Source organism: Camponotus vicinus, unplaced genomic scaffold, assembly GCF_025532165.1.
Source record: "Camponotus vicinus isolate PSW18456_S1 unplaced genomic scaffold, iyCamVici1.0 SCAF_4, whole genome shotgun sequence".
NCBI classification, from domain to species: domain Eukaryota; kingdom Metazoa; phylum Arthropoda; class Insecta; order Hymenoptera; family Formicidae; genus Camponotus; species Camponotus vicinus.
In genome coordinates, this window is record NW_028141976.1 from 18,373,323 (window position 1) to 18,393,967 (window position 20,645).

General features: G+C 39.4%; 1 protein-coding gene and 1 long non-coding RNA gene across 3 annotated transcripts in view; one reads left to right on the forward strand and one right to left on the reverse strand.

The window, feature by feature from the left end:
- Positions 1-5,693: 5,693 nt before the first annotated feature.
- Positions 5,694-11,423, forward strand: Dpn (bHLH protein deadpan). Of its 2 annotated transcripts, XM_083097422.1 has the most exons (3): positions 5,694-6,045; positions 6,229-6,321; positions 9,123-11,423. In XM_083097422.1, exons 1-3 carry the CDS (start codon positions 5,977-5,979, stop codon positions 10,335-10,337), a joined length of 1,377 nt encoding a protein of 458 aa, XP_082953548.1. In that variant the 5' UTR covers positions 5,694-5,976; the 3' UTR covers positions 10,338-11,423. The 2 variants fall into 2 exon arrangements, with proteins under 2 accessions (XP_082953548.1, XP_082953549.1); XM_083097423.1 differs by lacking the exon at positions 6,229-6,321.
- Positions 11,424-12,963: 1,540 nt separating this feature from the next.
- Positions 12,964-20,645, reverse strand: part of LOC145970901 (uncharacterized) — a 77,295-nt gene continuing 69,613 nt past the window's right edge. The window contains exon 3 of the long non-coding RNA XR_014438667.1: positions 12,964-13,391. This is a non-coding gene — a long non-coding RNA (uncharacterized LOC145970901). The remainder of the gene's footprint in view (positions 13,392-20,645) is intronic.

Below are 20,645 nucleotides of genomic sequence, written 5' to 3' on the forward strand. Positions count from 1 at the left end.
TCGTATTTGAGAAAGGAGCAACTATGTTGTGATAATTTAATAGTGGAGCAGTAAGAATCAATTTGTTTTTTATCATTTCATTGATAATTATTGTTAAATTCTCAAGAATAAGATAATTCAGTTAAAAGACAACAGGGATGCGTATTTCTAAACGTGCAGCTTGTCTTTTGCATATTATCGAGCGTATAAAGGGAACAGTAGGAAAACAATCTTGTGCCGCTGGATGGATTTGTGTTTTTGTCTAAAACAACCAATAGAAAGAAATCTTATAATCCTACCAATGAATGGCGAAGGGTCCTTTTTAGTTGATCACAGACGAAACAGATCATGTTTCCCAAAGATCGGCCGCTGAATGATTTTTAACGAGGTCTTGACATATTAGCTTTAATATATATTGGTTATTATATTATATCCTTAAAAGAAAAAGAAATATTGACTCCTACATATGGATGATCTAGGTGCGCTACAATTATAATATATTAAAAAAATTAAATTATTATTATCGTGTGTGTTTTGTTTTAAAATTGTCTCTCTTCTCTTTATAATACAATATTCTGTACGATCCGTAGTTAAAGTAATCTTATACTATTAGTAAAATCAGCATGCGATCTCATGGAAGATACAATCCAAAGAGAGAAAAAGAGGGAAGGGGAAAAACTCTAAACAGTATAATATAGAATATTCCCACAGGAGCCCGCGGATCCAAAACCTCCCACGATTCTCAAAGGAAAACAGTTATGGCGACGCAGCAAGGACACAAAATTTCAACCTTTCTATGCAAATACGTATTTGCCGCCGTACGGTCCGATTTTAACACCGTTTTCTCCTTCCTCCCTTCTTAATAAAACGTCGAATCCCGCGCGGGTTCCTCGTGTGTCAGCCACGCGCACCGCTATAGCGGTCAGACCCCCATAATGGATGCACGAGGCACGGCTCGTTTCCTTTTCTTTTCGCATATTTTTTTTTCACTCCTTCCACAGGCCCCTCTCTCCCGTGCCCTTTGCGTGCTCGCCATTATGGGCACCCGGAATCCACCGACACGATGGAATATAAGGCAAAAGGGTGATGCCGAACGCGAATCGCAGAAACGTGGGAACCGTCGCCAGGTGATCCCTCACCGTAAGCTCGTAAGCGTCGTATAGGCACGAACTTTTGCGAGCCAAGGCGAAAGACGGCTACTCCGGAAAGGGGTACGCGAGAATGGGAGGCCCTCTTCGAGTCCTCGATGCTTATGCAAGAGGGTAAGATGAGGATACAGTCTACGTCGAATGCGCGATATCGTTGTATGAGAAACTGTTGCAATTTTATATAATATTAAAGCTGATTATATTTAAGCTATTGTAATAAAATAAAGTTAATTTGTTAATTTATAAAGATTTATAAAATGTATAAATTATTAATGTAAAGTGGAATTTCTTTCGAAAATGTCTTTCGAAATTAAGATTAAAAAAATGAAATATAAAAGCTGTTTTTAATTACTTTTTTAATAATCTTAGAAATTAATAATATATATGTATATTTTACTTTGAAAAATAATCACGAAGATATTATTTAGAATAAATTGGATTGGAACGTTACCTGAAGGAGTCTTCTATTATAAAATATATTTTTCTTTACGTCCAGCACACGACCTGATTCCCAGCGAACCTACTGACTCAATTCATCTCAATGAGATATTTTCGTTTCACGATCGGGATTTTTAGAGAACTATTGTGCCAAAGATGTTCGTGTTACCTTCGACGACATTGTTGTGCTATATAAAGTTTCAATCATGTTCCAGTTTTCCACTTTCATTCCTAAAATCAATTACAGTTACTAATAATAAAGTCTCATTTATTTATTATTAGAATAATAATGTTAAGTGGCAAAAAACTGAAATTTTTTAAAAACTGACATTCCCAATTATTTTCATTTATAACAATGTGACACTGCCGTATTACAAAGTTTTCATAAGATAAAAATTTATTGCGGAAGTATTTTGTCCAAATGTCACTTTTTTGAAAAAAAAAAAAAATGGCAGAATTATAAATGATGTCGCTTACGCGAGACGCGTTTTTTCATCGAACTCCCACGGAAACGAGTTATATTTTCCTGTATTTTACAACTGTTTCCCGAGAACGATAATCCAGATGTCGTCCCATCAACCCCACGCGTACATTTTTTGAGCCGGTTTGCATGCTAATAATAGGGTTGGCTATATATATATACGTATTATATTAATGCTCACGGATTTTAGTTCCCCTATATTTTGAAAGAATCTATAATATTTTTTTCGCTTTACTTTTTCGATAAATATATTTCACATTAAATATAATTGATGGGAAAATTAAATACAAATTTTTAAATCAAGAAGAAGATTCTATAAACTAGGAAAATCAACTTCGAAAGGTTCGAGCGGAAATGAAGATTCGGGATTTAAGGGTAACATTTCCTTCCTGTGAGATCTTACGGCTGCGTGGGTGCAAGCTGCAGATGCATCCCAAGATCGAACCTCAAAAGCAGCAGGATGGGCGTTTCAAATTTAAACCATGGCGCACCTTCTTGATCCTTCTCGAGAAGTTTGTGGTCAAGCCAAGTACTCCGAGCACAACCTCTCGGGGTTAATGAGAAGGTCGCGACATTTGACCGAGCGCCTTCCGTTATGACAGCTAGGCTGGAATATTTATGGGAAATTATGGATCATGGGAAAGAGAGAAAGGATCTTTCGTGCAAACGAATATAGTAAAGCATTTACGCAAAATCTGCTTATCCGATACTTGTGAATGCACATATAATTGTTTCGTAGCGGGCACAAATAAAATTATACTTCCGGGGGGAATTATGAATTATTTTATATTTTTTTCAATTATCTTTGGATTCTCTTGATCCATCTTTATAATATTGTATTTAATAAAATGATCAAAAATATAAATAAAATATAAGTAAAAATATGAATAATAAATTTTTGTAAATTGATCATTGTATAATTATATTGCAAGACATGCAATCGTTGCATGTAATATGAAACCATACAAATGACAATGGAAAATCAGAATTGAAGGATTTAAGGTCAGTGATTCTTTTTGTTAAATTGTTTGTACTTTGAAAAGCTTAACATAGACTGAAAGGTTGCAAATGCAAATTTAAGAGTAAAAACGGTTCAAAACTCTTTGTGCATTCGACTTTCGATTCTCTTATAATTCGCATCTTGACGCATCTTTTATTGCTGTCAGACTCAAGGACAAAGTCGCCGTTAGTTCGACATGTCATGCTGATGGCTTTACAAATAAAGCCATAAAACACATTATTGCAGAGGACTTATTCTTTTTTTCGCTATATGACGGAAATTTGACCTCGAATTAAATGAAATAATTTTTGTTACTATAGAGTTAACAATAATATACTAGTAATATTTTTATATTACATAATAATAATAATAATATAATAATATAATAATAATAATAATAATAATAATGTATTATTAAGCATATTAATATTATTTCTTAATTTCTTAAAACACTCATATATGAATTAATAATACTTAATTATTTATAAGATTAATATTATTCTCATATAAAATTAAATATAAAACTCATCATTGAAACCATAATTCAAGCGAAGCAAGGTATTATTTTGATATTCCTTGCATGACTTTCGAATGGAAGCTGTTTGGTAATCGATTGTTATCAAAAATTATTGCACTTATTGTTAAATCAAATACGAAGGGCTTTCATTTGTCGTATAAACTGAATTGTTTATCGAACATCTAGGCAGAGAAAAAAAGACCACTTAAAGCGGAAATAATCATGAACAAAATCTCGCCTATAGACCGGTCACGTTTATCGAATTATCTCGTGAGGTTTTGTAAGGATTTTTAAACGTCTAATAGTTCAACTTCGTTAAAGAGCTCTTGCATTTGTTAAACACACCTGGTCGTATAGACGAATGATTCATTGTAGTTAGATTGCATCTTTGCAATTACATCGTTAACCATTAGAATGATTCTTTTATTTATGATACTTGTGCATATATGATTAATTTTTTTCTTATTAATTTATAAATTTTTATAATTTATAAATTTTTCGTAAACGTATGCTATCTTTTGCAGCAAATTTTGCCTCTATATGGAAAAGAAAGTATATTTGAAATTAATTTGAAATTAATTTGTGTATAATTTCAATGATGATTGTATAGATTCCTCTAAAATGAATTTTTAAATTATAACATAATGTTAATGATGGATTAACAAAATCAACTTTATTTCTTTGTTGTATAGTGAATGCACTGTGAAACATATTTTGAAAATTCATAGAGCAGTATATATACGTATAACCGAGACGCGGTGAAATAAATCATTTCCAAGGATCTTCCCGTAGTTTAAATGTCGAAAACTCGGAATGACCTGAGAGAGGTACCGAACGCAAAAGTTTTACAATGCAATAATTGTGAGCCATAAAAATTTATTGCGGTAGTCATTACTTCCTTAAATGAGCTGTAACGAATTTTGTCAACAAAGAAGAACTCGTCGTTTGCAGACCTTTTAACGCATACATATATCCATGTATTCTTTTAAAAATATGTCTTTATAAAAATATATCGTTTTCCATATTTTTATACCTTTACAACAGTCTCAATTTCTAAGATTGACATGCATTAATTGCTAAAATTATTAAATAGTTGAAAAATAATTTTATTATTTTTAATTTTAATAAGATATAAATTACATAAAACTTTTTGTCGTATAAAATGTGCAAAAATATAGATATATGCGTATGTACTATTGCATATGTCTTTCTCTCATTTTATGCTTTTACATTTTACAAATAGCAACTAATGTCAATAGTCAGAACATGTCACTACGTTAACAGTAGCAACTTTGTACAGGTAAATAACAGGGTATTTTAAAACAATTCCCACGTGAAGGATCCAGCGCTCTCGTATGCACCCGTGCATCAGATCGCGTTGCGCGCGCCAGCCACACTTATGACGCGCGCATACGCACGCACATACACACGTCGGCATGCAATGTTTGCCCTTCTCTGTCAGATGATACTCTATTGCATGCCTTTGTGCTTTACCGCTCCTATAGTCGATACATGTTATGCTCGATTCCTCCTCATCGAGGTCGTGGCGTCCGTACCCAGCAACGACAATTGATTGAATCACTTCTAATATTTCATTTAGCATTATACTTTTATATATAATTAAGCTATAATTAAGATATAAAAATATCTATAATATATATGTCTTTGCATCTGTTTGAAAAATGTAATGAAAGTAAGAATTGTAACGCATATATCATTTTTTTTTATTTTAAGAAAGAGAACTGTATTAGTAACATAAGTAGTATAATTATTTAAATTATATGATATACGAGGAACAAATTGTTATCCATTTATGAAAGATAACAATTACATTAATTATAATATCAATGAAAAATAATTTAAACGCATCGCTTGTTTCATATTACAGATAGCCCAAATTGCTTTCGATATTATCTTGACAGGATGCAGCCTAAATTTAAATGACTACGTTGCACGAGGTATATCCTGCAGACGGCGTGAATTCCCACACATCAACAGGTCTCAGGAGGGCCGAGGACCTCCCCACCTTTAGGGTACCCAAGACCCCACTCCGGGGCGTATTTTTCCCCACTCCATGAGTACATCGGCATGCGGTCTTCGAAATCGAAAATGTCAAACAGTTACCCTCAACACCCCAAGCGGGACGTCCATCAGTAACGATGGACTTCCCCAACTTGGTGTAAAATTTTCGTATTTAAATGTTCGAATAGGGTGGTTGGGCACGTTATCGAGCCTAAATTTCAGTGTTTTTCAGTGTGATCGTTCAATTTTGATGCTTGTGTGCATTCCAATTTAATCAATCAAGATAATTATCAAGATTAGCAATTAACCACGGATAAAGTGTGTTTGCGGCCGAGCGAAAGTCATGATAGTCAGAAGGCTTGCTTAACTAGTGGATTACTGTAACTACAAAATGTTGAACAGCGAGGAAGAATTCGAGCTCCAAATGCAATCGGCAATGTCGAAAGCGGAATTAAGAAGGGTAATTAATGTTTTATGATCAGATGATATTGATAGTTCAATTGATGCATAAAAAATTAGTCATGTCGAGAGAAGAGAATTAAAATTGATATATCGATACGTTTTATTTTTGAAATTATTATAGTACAATAATTAGAGCAATCATCAATTAATATTTTGAAAAAATTTAATTAAATTATTTCAGAGCAACAAACCAATTATGGAAAAACGACGGCGCGCTCGAATTAATCAATATCTCGATGAACTGAAGAATTTTATACTCGTTAACGAAAAAGACGTAAGTTACATAATTTTGATAATCTTACGTAATAAGATTAAAAGCTTTTATTTATTGGCAGCTTATGACGTAGAAAGCAAAATATAATCGAAGGAAAGAGCTAATTAACTAGAATTATTCCTCTCGCAGCACTAGATATTAACATTCTTGTAATTTTTAATCTTTTAAGCGTATTTAAATCATTCAACCGACCAGTAAGATCCGCGATAAACAACTACATCAGCAGAATGCTCAAATGATAGCACACGATTGCATACCAGTCAGTGTACGAATGATTTTTATTTGCTCGTGTGAGAATCACATTACTAGCGCCGTATTAAAACATGTCGTAAAAAAACGTGACTTCTACATTGTTTATCTAGAGACGTGATCCGCTTTACGAGAGATAACACGAAAAATGTGCTACTTTGATTGCGCTTGAAGGACGCTCAGAAACGTTTTCTCACAACATTTAGAATGTGTATTTCATTATTTTTTAATTATCTTGATTATCTTCCCCAATTTATCTGGTCACATGGTCAAATTAATTGCAAAATTTCTTATTCGAGCTAGAAAAAAATTAGTTTCTTTATTATCAAATATCATACGATAAAATTAAAATGCTTGAAACCATGTCAAAATCCAAATTAAATTATGCATTATTTTAAAAATGTAATTTTTCTTATGGAAATATATGGAGCTCAGTGATACGTATGCAGAACTAACTGATTATTATGTGTGCGATAACGGAAGTTGTCATAACGGATGTATACATATTGGATGTATTTGATCAGGTTGTCCACTATGGACCCCTTTTTTTCCCTCGGCATCCTCTGCGACAGGATCTGTTTTAGACTGGAGCATTGGACGTAACGAGATATATATGTGTGTAGGAGGGAAGGGAGGCAGGAGGGATAGGTTTTGTTTTAGTATTTTAGAGATGCCTCCTCCGCGTGGGAACGGATGGGACTGGATCCCTATACCAGCGTATATAATCTGCTCTACAGATTTTACAATGGCACTCGAACCGGTTAAAAGAAGCGGCGAAGAAACATTTAAAAGAACTTCCAATTACCGCGCCCACTTAAAATTAATTTATTGAGTTATGACTTCCAGAATCCCATTTGTCATTTTTCAACATTGTTGAATATGAGCCAATAGCGATTTTATATTTCGAAAGTAAAGTCTGATATTTTCAAATATGAAAATTATTGATATGTATAAAAATTATTGATATATATAAAAATTTTAAATGAAGCAAAAATCATAAAGAAAATTGCATAAATTGGATATCGATTAAATAAAGATTTGTTACGCTTCTTTTACGGATCGAGGATTCTGCGCTACGTAAAATAATATAGTGAGATTGATTTCTCAAACCGGTATATAACAAGCCAAGACTCTCACCATTCTCTCTCTTTACTCTCGTCCAGATGACTTCCGCTACCTGCTCGCTCCGATGTGTCCGTCCCGTTTGTCCGTACGAAATACGCCCCCCGCACGTTCGTGGGAACCTCGAAATAATTATTACGAAGAAAAAAAATCTCATCTCAGGTTGCTGCCTCTCTCTTTGTTGATCGTATCATCTTTAAGGATCCAGCTCAGATCCGCGACGACGGTGCGGATCGGCGAAAAAAAGGGGAGATACGCAACGCCTCTGATTTTTTTTCTTAGTCCTTTAACAGGTGCCACTCCTCCGCTTTTGAGCTCGGGTGTCAAATTTACTCATGGAAAAATCGATATCTCCGATATTTTTCTCATGTCATATAGTATAATATTATCTTCATGTTACTTTGCAAATAATTTATCATCGATTTGTATAACTGAGATCGCATATGTTTCGTTTTATTACATTCCTAAAATTAAATTGCTACTTTATAAAGTTATAAAAGTTTTTTACGATCTATAATATATAAATGATTTTGTGCTGACTCCCACGCTCTTATTCTTCAATGATCGCAAATTTACCATAAAAATGGGAACATCAGGATGATCCGAGGATAAGGTTTGAAGAATAGGATACAATGGACCCTTGAAAAAGGACAACTACTATACTCGAGTTATTGGTGTGGCTAAAGGGCTGGGAATTTCGACAGTATAAGTTCGATTTGGGAAAGGTCACGTCCATCGGTATATCCGAAAGCCCGCTTTGTGATGTGTTTTCGAATCGTTTCTCACGATTAGATTAAATACTCATACAATCTGCAAATTATTTAAGAGCAACATTAAAAAATATTAAATTATTTTATGCAAAATTTTTTGATGGATCAGTAATAGATTGCGAGAAGTAAATATCCCTAAGCAATTTACATGTGACTTGAATGAAACAAGCTAATGATTTATTGCATGCGGTTTAATGACAAATCTAGGTGAATGTGCGAGCTGTTCGCCTTTAGGCTGACTATAAAATAGGCCGCATTAGCTACCATACTTGCTAGTCTGTTATTACGATAGCAATTCATATCAAGTCAATTACGTAGGCGTGTCGCGTCATCGTAGATTTCTTCAATAGAGGATCAATAACCCTTGTCTGACAAGTAGTCGAGTCCCGCGGGTGATGATAGTTACTATGGTCCGAATAAGAAGAAATTCCATTCTGGCTTTCTCTTACCATATTACCTTTTACCAGTATTTCCATTCACTTCCGTAGATAACGCAGAGCTCCTCTCTGTACCGATGTATGTTATGCTTTCCAACTTTTCGAATGGGAAACTATTATTTCGTTCCAACTATCCGTGCTTCGTCAATAAAATAGTAATGCAATTTTCTTTTACATTATCAATTATTTATACTGATATTTTTATTTTTTTTTCTTGTTACAGCCAACTAGGCATTCGAAGCTCGAGAAGGCCGATATCCTCGAAATGACGGTAAAGCATATACAAACGATGCAACGGCAGCATTTGAGCACAGCCATCTCCAACGATCCGGTGGTGTTAACGAAATTCCGTTCCGGATTTTCTGAATGTGCCACCGAAGTATCGCGATACGTCAGCCGTCTCGAGAACGTCGATCCTGCCGTAAAGCAACGATTGGTATCGCACTTGAACAACTGCGTGGGCCATCTCCAGCAAATGGCTCCATTCTACAGTCACTACGTACCCTACATGCCAGAGCGCCTCTACCCAGAGGTAAAGGTCGGCTTTCAGAGCGATTTCCAGAATGGGGATGAGAATAACAATGGTAGCGCAAGAATACAGATACCGAACGGAGTGCAATTGATCCCGAGTCGACTGCCGAACGGCGAATTAGCATTCTTAGTGCCGCAATCCGCCGGCATCTCTGCCAATTTCTCTTTCTTCCCATCAGTTGCGGATTCATCTACGAAAACCGGTCAATCCTCGGCTTTCACCGCGGTTCACAGATCGCACAGTCCATTGCTGAGCCCGTCGACCTCTACTTCCAGCTACGGCGACGAGAGTCATCATTCGGAACACCCACAGGCGTCATCGCCTAATCATCAGCCGCAACGTCGATTCAAGTTACCGGAGCAGAGTCCTGCGTCCTCTTCAAAGAGCTTCTCGTCCTCCCCGGAGACCCAAAAACCGCAAATTAGCTCAACTAGCGACCGAAAATCACCGACGACAACATTCCTGGAACCTAAAGTCGTGGACGATAAGATCGCAACGAAAAAAGATGTAACGGAAGATTTGGAGAGCGTCAATCATAATGTAAACAGCTTCGTAGCACAGAGTTTGCGACAACCTCTTTCTGTAATTACAGATAAAACTTACAATCGCGCTTCGAATAGCTCGCTGTTCAAGAAAGATAGTCTCAAGAGACGTCATTCCGACGGGCTTTTAGCGATCTCGGATAAGAGACCGAGATATCAGGAACCCACTAGTTCGATCTCCTCGATGAATAATGCCGACGCACATAAGAGCACAAATGAGCAGACCGCTGCGATTTCGACCGGAGACTTGCCGCGAAATCAGAATTGCCAGGCTCCACGAAATTCTAATTCAAATTCCGATAAATTCGTAATGAATCCAGCAGATCCGTTCAATGCTAATGGCGATATGTGGAGACCTTGGTGATTATTATTGCCGAAAATGAAAGAATAGAAGTATTTTTAAATTAAACCAGAATGAAATTTAAAAACATCCTAGTACAAAGAATCAAATTAGGTAAATTTTTTATCTTAACTTTTATTTTTTTCAAGTTTTGAAACATAATTGATAGTAGCGATAGCATATCATGGATTGTATCATTTTACACCTTTTGTCATTTGCTAACAATTTACATAAATCACGAATAATTAGTGGCAGGATTTTTTCGTGATACTGTATTACATATTTATTATTAGACCTATATTTGACAAATATTGCGTTACAGATTAGTAATTTAATTATATTAAGAATTAGTTCAAGGATTAATAAGGTCATTACCGATAACAATAACGGTTTTGTGCCAAAGCGTGAAACTAATTACAGATTTTTTGCAACAAGATTATTAATGCATTCTTTGATGCATTGGTACGTTGTATCCTCGCCATTTCATAAAGACTCATAAGCTTTAAATAGGTTAAACAAGACTTCTTATTAAGTTGGTCACAACGCGTAATATGTGAATAGAGCTCTGTAAATATATATATCTATTTTTATTTAATTAATTAAACTCTGTATTTTGATTATAAATTATATTTTTACCATAAAAATTAAACAAGATGTTATATAAGTGATTATTTTTTAATGATCTACAATTCAACAGTGGTCAGTATTGTCAATTAACACGTTCACTGCCACGCGGATTTTGATTAAATCTGTAAAAAAATAAACTAAACATTACGTGTATAAAATTTGGAGTTACTGTAACTTTGAACAAACACATTTGTCATCGAATCAATTATCAATCCATGATGTATAACTTTCTAAACATCGTTAGTTTTATTCGTATATTATTGCATTTTATTCGTATATTAATGCGACGTGTCAGCATAGTGGGAACATCGATGACCGTCATGGCATTCAACGTGTTAAAATATGTATATTACGAGTTTGTGATAGAAAATATAACATTGAAATATACAATCTTTGCGAAAGACACGGTGTTTGTTACTTATTTTTGATTGATTTTATATGTATATTCATTGATAAAATAAAAAATAAATTTGCAAAATGCAACCCAATCTCGCGAGTGTTACAATTCTATCTCACAAAAAAGCTGACTCTCACATATATTCTACCAATATATTCCACTACCTCGTAAAAGCACGGAAATTTTCCTCGCTGAGAGAGCCATCGGAGGCGCTTTACCCTTTTAAGGAGCGTTAAACGCGTTCCGATTCATAAACTGGAACTTATTCTTTCCTTTTTTGCCGATAAAGGAGCAAAAAGCTGTGGAGAATGAGAATTTCAACCACCTGTTACACCGCAAAACCACCCGCGTTTTCATCGACTGAATGCTTAAACTGATTTATCGACAGAAATCGCAGAACTTTGTTAAGTTCTCTTAGTCTTATTCTCGGAACGCATGCTTGCGTTTTTAATTAAAAATATTAGTTTCTGATGTGCATGCAGGTGATTAAATACTCTAGTCTCAATTACATAATAACAACGTACGCGTAACAAAAATATGCAAAAAATTTTTGCAGAATATTTAACAAATTATTGTGAATTTAACATTTGTTTTATCTGGCCGACTTAAATAATCATAAATATATAGTTGTCGTTGTAATGTAGCATTATTTATAGCTAGTTTTAACATATTGAAATCCTATACAAGTTCTAGCACTGACAGTGAGATGGCACTGACAGTGACATTGTATGTTTGAGATTACAATTTTTTTATTCACGAATGCAATTGTCGAAAAATATTTGCATAAAATTATGACATGAATATTATTTACATCACAAAAATATATCTGCCGTAATTTGAAACAAAAATTACTTTTTAAAATGAAATAGAACTGTATCAAAATACAATCAAATAAAGTCTTATATGAAAAAGATTTTAATTATTAAAATATATACTATTGTATTAATATGCGCATTCTTTTGAGATCGATTTTATATATTATCGTAAAAAATGGTATTTAAAATCACAAGTAAAAAACCCATAAATATTTCGTCTTCTTTCGGCATCAATGGAAAAACGCACACGATACTATTTTCGTCGAAAATTATTATGTTGTCAGGGAAAATTAAGTCAAAATTAAGCGTAGATACATTGCGCTCGCGGTTTCTTTCTTCGATCCTTGACGGTGCCGTTCTACTGGCGCGAGGCATCGAAGTCGCCGATTCGTCCGCTCAAATTCGGGTTTAATATCACGTTCTATTCACTCCTTTTTGATATTCATGTGCACAATGGGCCTCGACGCCGGTATACGTAAAGCCCGGCTGTGTATGAGTAACTCCTATATACGCTATATCACAAGTATAAATAATTACTGCGGTGTACAGCAATTACTATAAGTTATGGCGCAGCCGTTACAATTTGCAATGTCAAGACATAAACACTGCTACCGCTTACATTTGAATACATTAAGGCGATGGGAACCTCTGATTGGCCCGATGGGGAGTGGTGCAGTCTCCGGTATCAGTATGTGAGCTACGATCTGGTTGACGATTTTTATTAAGGAAACGATCATCTCTCTCTCTTGCGGATCTTTTTCCGACAATCGTTGCCGCCGCTATTGCCCTACGTTGCAATCGCGCTGCCGTTTGATGAATCACCATTCGCATTCCGTTCGCGAGGACTCGCTAAAGTGGATTCGCGATTTTCCATTGATCTTGAGATATTTACGAGACGACACGATCGAGATAATCTTTTTCCTTCAATTGTTTTATAGCGATCCGTGAATCTTCTTTGCTGACCATAGATTGCTCGATTCCATCTTCGCGTTTTCCTCAATTTGAATGTCGCGAGAATAAAAGAATGATCGCGCGTGTTCAATGATGGATAATGAATAGTCTTGCTTCAACGAAGATCGCATTTGGTCGAATGGCAGTTAAATTAAAGTCTAATTAAAATAAAATAGCAAAGAAGCGTATGCTAATTTTTGTCAGGGGAAATCGACAGTCTCGTTCTTCACGTATAAGAGACTTAATATTCAAAGTAAGATTTAATATTCCACTTGATATATGCACGTGCTGCAAGAATATTGCGAAATTAGAGAGGATGCTATAATTTATCGTAGCTACAGAGAGAGAGCAGATGGCACGAATGTACGACATGTAGTGTTAAGAAACGAGTTAAATCACAGAGAGCAACCGCGAATCCGCGATAGCAATGAGAGACCTAGTCGCGCGATCACAGTTCTATTTTCCCCATTACTAGAATCAAGTTCGAATCGTTCGTTCCCAGACCAGCCAGCCGCGATCTTGTCGGCCGACTCATCGATCGGGCGAAAAAACGATCGTCGAAAGCCAACCGGGCTGTTTCCGTTGCGGTATGCAACCAGACGCGAGTGCCTCCGGGCGGCGGATATAGCAATCGCCGAGTGTTTTTCGCGTAGTTGTATTTCGATGGGCATCCGATCGCGAAAGAGAGAGGCACGGCGTCAGGTGCCGGCGCGCGAAGGGAGGCGGGAGGAGGAAGAGGAGGAGGAGGAGGAGGAGAAAGAGTAGGTTCCGTCCGCGCGTATGTGCGGCCGCCAGGCCATTTGCCTCTGCGGTCTCTTGATTCCTAGCGACTAAATTTTCATCTGTACTCATTCAAGTTTTAATGTGTTTTTGCGGCATCAGTCATTCAAACTTAATCAACAACCGGTTACACGTCGGCGCGCGAGCGCGACCACACAGGTTCGCGCGGCCGTAGTCGGTGTGCGCGTACACGGGGCGTCCGGGTGGTGCGGCCCCGTCTGTGTACGTGTGTGGGCGCGACGGAATATTGGTCGGGCGCACTGTGACGAGAGCGTATTAATTATAACTCTGGTCAGAGGAACGTCAAGAGATGCTTTCGCAGATACCTACGATAAATTGTCGGTTTACCAGCAAATCTCATTTCCAAACCCCGCCATTTTTCCGCTCGTTTATCCATGCCCAACGGGAGAGAGTACCGCGCCACGGCGCGCCTGGCCAACGTCGCGGTATTCCCTTCTTTTCGCGTTTATATACACGTGTGTATATATCCGGCCGCGGTGCGCGACTGTCGCATGCACAAGAGTGCGATGACAGCGGAAGGGAGAGCGTTTTTACCCAATAAAGTTGGTGAGCGTAATAGGAATGTCGGCATTAACGAGTTCATTCGGAGCTTATCGGCCATTGTCGGCCTGCGACGTGTCACGATAAGGATTTATTCATTTTCAAATCCATAGAATATCTTCCGCCTGTTTTTCATGCATTTATTCATCGCAATTATATGCAAAAGATATATTATATTCTTTCTCTATATATAATAATCACGTTTAATATCGAAATAAATTTATTTATGTTAGATGTATCACGAGCAAAAATTGATATGAAAATTGATCCTACAAATATATTTCATCTTGGGAAGATTTCTCTCGAATTTTTTAAATAAAAAGAATTGATAAAGTTTAATTTTATAATATTTTAATTTTGAAATTTTAATATTGAAATCAAATTTTTTTTATCGCGTTTTAGCTTACGTACTTAATTTATTAACCGTATAATTATTGTGCCAGGAAGAAAAATAGAGGGCAAAATTAAATCGCGCATCTAATTGGCCAATTTCCAAACATTCTTTGCACAAGCCACGGTTACGAAGTTTTGCACGGTACACGATGCCGAATTAGCTGAGCGTAGCGGAGAAGTGTCGGTGCAAGTAGTCGGAGAGACATTTATTTGGCTGTCTCTGAAGCGGTCGGGAGTTCCGCCAGCGTGGTATACTGAGCGAGCGAGTAGGAGATACTGTCCCTAGCGAGAAGCCGTATATATCCGATAGAGAAGGGACGCAGTGGAAGTAACAACCTTCAGGAGGGCAGGACAGAGAGATCGGGAGATCGCCCGGCAAAAGAGAGAGAAAAAAATCCATAGGGCAGACACAGAGAAAGAAAGGAGGATAAAGAGACTCGTTTACCACAAAACTCGAAAGAGGAACGAGGATGGGGGAAAGGTGTTGAAGCATGACCAAGAGGAAGAAGGAGGAAGGGAAAGGAAAACAGAGTGGGAACGTAACGCGTGCATACGTGGGCGCGCGTATGTATATGTGTGCGTCTGTGTGCGAGCCGGCGTGGATGCTATGAATGAGAGAGGGGACGGCGTGTGCGGAAGAAGGACAGGTGCGAGAGGTTCGGAGAGGCAGGAGAAGCGCGAGCATGTTTTATTAAGTGCGTCGCGCGTGAAAAAAGCGCGAGGCAATTTTCAGGTGCTAAAGCGGCCGCTGATAACGCGAGACCGCGTTTGAAACAGTCCGTTACACTTTTCGAGTCATTATACTCGCCTGTGCGAGCGCGCCCTTAGCTCGTGGTTGATCGCGAACCACCTGGAGGAGCCGAAGATGGAAAATCGGCGTCCCTCGCGCACCGCTCTCTGATACTTGTTGCACATGTGAATTTCCATTGTATATATTTTACGATACATTTTGCAATAATATACGCTCACCGGACACAATATTACGTCAATAAATGAGGACCCGATATGTAAATAGGATTTATGCATTTGAAAACAAAAATGTATCTGAAATGTTCATTTCATCAAAAGTTTAGATTTGTTTACGTAAATCAAAACATTATTAAACATTACTGTATAAATTGTTATGCCACGATTTTTCGTAGTTGTTGCGCAAGAAGTATATTTATCGGAACAAGCGCGAATAATGCGAATAAAAGAAATTATATACAATGCGACCGTAACGAAAGGATAAAAGTGTTTCCTTCGAAAATCGATGCAAACATTTGTGCGCTTCAATTCTTAACGCGGGTGTGAGGCGAGTATTCTCGGGAGAACGATGACATAGGCATGGAGGAAAAGGATTATATACATCGTTAACGCGCGCTGATACGGCGGAAGGCAAGCCATCTATTATTTCAGCCGTCAATGAGATGTGTCAGCGCTGACGGATGTACGTCACCCGCGGTGTTCGTCTGGCAGACGCGGCCGACTATCCCGCGAGGGAAAAAAATCCCGGAAAAGTGGAGGAGAGGCGTCGACAAAGTGAGAATTAATATTCAATCGCATTAACGAATCGTCGCTGGCGACGCCATCGTTATACCAACGGCGTACACACATCGGGGAACAAGGGGGCGCCGATGGGAGACTCTGACGTGGCGGATGGGGGCAGCATCGTGCGGGGAACGGACCGAGAGAGAAAGAGCGAGAGGAAAAAGAGAAAGAGAGACAGAGAGAGAAAGAGAGAGATTGGGAATGAGGCGAGGGGGTGCTACTGGAACAACTACCCCCCGCGTCGTTTCATCTCGCTCCGAGTGCGACGCCAAATGAAAATACCGAAGGACAATGGAAATACTAATGATTGATTGGATACGAAAAAGAATTATAATTGAAAAAAACGCGGAGCGCCAGCCAAAAAAAAAGCGGCAGCGGTGCGAGGGTGGGACGAGGAGGAGAGAGGAGGGGGGGAAAGTAGAGGGATGGGTAGGAAGAGGGAGAGGGGAGAGGGAAGGCGATCAGAGGGAAAGAGAAGGCGCGCGAACTATTGGGAATAATATATCAATACCCATCGAACCCACGCATACGAATGCGACGGTTCGGCGAGGGTGCCTGCTTGGGGGTAAGGGACGCTCGATCGGCGGGGGCGGGCGAAGGGGTACGAGGGCGTTCGGAAAGAGTAAAAAATATTACACCCTCACATACTGGCGCCGCATCGCGGATGAAACGGGCACTGACCAATACCAATAACGGGCGGCACAAAAGAATGGCCGGTCGGTGTGCGAAAAACAGACCCACACAGTGCGACCTATCCGGCTCCTCGCTGCTTCGGCGGCATTATAGCTTTTCACGTACCCGGTGGCTCCTCGATACAACAGCGACCGGCTCGTCGGGCCGGGTTCGTTTGAAGGAAATTTCGACGCGGTCATGCGACGCCTCGACCAGCGAGGAAGCCCCGTGGAAAAATTAACCCTTGTAGTGCCGCGGCTTTTTTTGGCACGTTAAGTGCAGACCCAGGAAAAAGAGCGACTGCTCTTTTCTCTCGCTTTTTTTTGGATTTCGTATCTTTGTTTTCGCAGAAAACGGTCGCTAAAGAGACCTTGCATGTTAAAATTATCAAGGTCGAAATGATCTAGATTAAATGGAAATCATAAACGTGACAATCATTGAGAAAACTAATCTAAACCAATAATATTATCATAATGAAACGTATGTAATATGTATAATATTAAAAGATAAAATTGTACGGTATTTAAATCAATTAGCCAAGGACCGGTATATTAATCTAATCAACTGGAATTGTAGTTATCTCATTTGGATTCTATCACAGATAAAGTATTCTAAAATTGATTGATCGACATTGTATTTTTAAAATATATTGCAGTTTTGCTTTAAATAAGTGAAGATTTTATTTAAAGAGACTTATTTAAAAAGAATAATTATATAATAGTAATTATTAATTTTTTTTTGTCAAATAATGTTTGTACGATTTGTTAGTATTTTTCCTTCTTATTTCTTGCAATTTCATGAATATTATACGAGTAATATATCTTGGCAATGTAACGTCATTTACGATTTGAAATATATATATCTCTAAATATATATAAATCCACGAACGTATATATTTATACGTATAAATCCACGATATGCGATGCGGAAATGATTCGAGTCGGAACGCTACAAGACCCCCTGGCACCCTACAACGTCGAAGCGTTCTCCATCGCGCCGACCATCCACGGTGACGGGTGACACCGATCACCAGTCCACGCAGCTGTCTTGTTCGCTGACTTGTTCCGGGCAACCCTGTAGATGCCACGTAGCACGGGCACACGGGATGGGTGGGTACGAAGCGCGCGTTTAGCATTTGAAAAAAGCGCTGGCCGGGCGACCACCTCTCGCCCGAATCTCCCATATACCCGCACAAACAAAAGGCTACATTTAGCATTAAAAAAGCACGCAGACCGGCGCGGTCGTGCCGCGAGGAGGGTGAGGAGGAAGAGTCAGCGGGAAAGAGAAAGGGGGGAATGTGGGGGCGGGAAAGGGACAGGGATGGGGAACGTGCAGACTTGATGCCGGTTACTCTCATCTCCGCGGCCGGACATGCGGCTCTCTTGCGCGATGCAACGTTTCGGTCCGAGAGAAAAGCGAGAACAGATAGAGCCGATACACGGACGAGAGGGTGAGAGGAGCGCGGGGAGAAGAGGAGACAGGCCGCGTACCAGGCCACGGGGCCGGTGGTGCGAGGGCTTTGGGATCGGGACAGAAGTAGTTGATGCATTGGGACAAACACATTTGGCATTAAAACAGCTCTCCGACACTACGTAGTCTGCAGGAGCAACGTCCCACTGGCAACGATGCTGGCGGTAGAGCGACCGCGTTGCTGAACGCGCGCGCGCGCGCGTTACGCATCGCGTCCTTCTCTCTCCCTCTATCTCCTGGTCCATCGCTATCTCGCCTCCTGCTCCAACGGGTCTCCCCGTCAAAGGACAAAGGACACCGATGGGTGCTTCTCTTTCTGTCACCTTTCGCATACTGCGATCCGGGCGATGCGCGCGAAACGTTGTACGCGGAGTAACACACGTCCGTGATAGTTGCGCGCGTGTGCTTGTACCTATCAATCGTGTTCGGGGGCTGCATTTTTTCTCGTCCACCACGAGCGGGCCTCCGCGCCGGAACGTGAGGCGGAATGAAAATAGAAGTGCAGTAACGTCGATGGGGGAAAAAAAATGATCGGAGCCCCGGGCCGTGCGACGGCATTTCGACGACGACCGCGGCGGCGCGAGGATGCACCGCGAGGATGCGCCGCGATACCGATTTCATACCGATTTGTGGATTGTCGGGGTCGCGCCGATTTCTTTTTACGCGGAGAGACAGCTGGATGCATATTTGTCCCTTTTGTTCGCGAAGCAATTAAATAACTTTATCACTTTACCATGCATTTTTTCGAAGAGAATGTTTCTTCTCAAGTTCGATATTCGAATATATTTTTGATAATTAGAAAGAAGCGGAAAAATGTTAGTCCAAAATATTCAGCTTCTTGAATTACACGGCTATTGATCGTAATATTACGTTACATTGCAATAATCTAGAACGCGTAGTAATGATTATATATCTATCGGGATAACTTTACATAATGCGGTACCAAAACTTTGCACATAATGGATGAAAATGTTGGAGTTTAATTCATTTCATTTGCGGTATATATTATAACGTGCGCATAAATCATATATAATTTATCCGTTACACATTACGCCACTATATTATATGAATTCGCGCGTTGATATACCCTGGACAAAAACGAATAATCGAACGATGAACTTATATATTTTTGCCGATCATATAATCAACAGTTTCATCTTTCAAATCACGTTTCTCGCTCGCACCTCATCGAGCTTCGATTATATTACGCGTAATTAGTATAACTTTAGAAGCATCAGGCGATAAAGCATTATCGAACGTAACGAAGGATGGCGTATCGGGAGACTGGAGGGAAAGAGAAGCGAGAGAAGAAGAAGAAGAAGAAGAGGAGAAAGAACAAGAAGAAGAGGAAATACAAGAGAAGGAACGAAGAGCAAGTAGAGAGCCCATCCGGATCTCCTCTCTGCCTCCTTCGGATAATTAAAAATAATCCCCGCGGCCCTTTACTCCTTTTTCGCGGCTCATTAAATCGACCATAAATTATGCATCGAAAATTACGGGCAGGGCCACCGAATATCGGTACCAAGCGCGGACTCCCGACCGGCATAATAAGCAATTTGTAATCAAGAGGCGTCGTACGGGTGTTATAGTTAGTAAGAAATCCAATGGAAGTCCCTCCCCCTCTTGTCCCGTCCCGTCCCGTCCCGTCCGCGGACTGTCGGCTGAGGTGAGGCGGCGCGCGGAGCAGGGGCGAAGGCAGACGCGTAAAAAGAATTGCAAATTGCGAATTAGCATTATGTCCCGTCTACTCAAATCGTTATTATCCCGGACGAGTTCTGCGCCGCGCTTCGTCCGTGCCTGCCCCCGGGGATGCGCTTTGTCGTGATACTCGGCGCAAATCGGATTCACGTCGCTTCGAGAGTACCGAGGCATCCGGTTAATACGGGCCAGGAACGAACGAAAATTAAATATCGCGCGTATCTGCGGTGCGTTCGGCCGTGCCGCGCGCTGCGCCGCGAAAAATAGCCGGTAAACCAGCAAGAAACCGCACGCGGTTCGCCGCGGTGCCTCGCATCGACCGCATGAAGAATCTCCGTTCGCGTCATCGACTATTCCGATTTTCTAAGTAATTTTTCGCGCGCGATATTTCCAGTTATTTTATCGAGTATCGACTAACATTCCATTCAAGTCGACGAT

Coding starts and splice junctions, on each gene's coding strand:
- Dpn (XM_083097422.1), top strand. CDS start 5,977: ATGTTGAACAGCGAGGAAGAATTCGAGCTCCAAATGCAATCGGCAATG. Junction 6,046..6,228: donor CGAAAGCGGAATTAAGAAGG/GTAATTAATGTT, acceptor AAATTATTTCAG/AGCAACAAACCAATTATGGA. Junction 6,322..9,122: donor TACTCGTTAACGAAAAAGAC/GTAAGTTACATA, acceptor TTCTTGTTACAG/CCAACTAGGCATTCGAAGCT.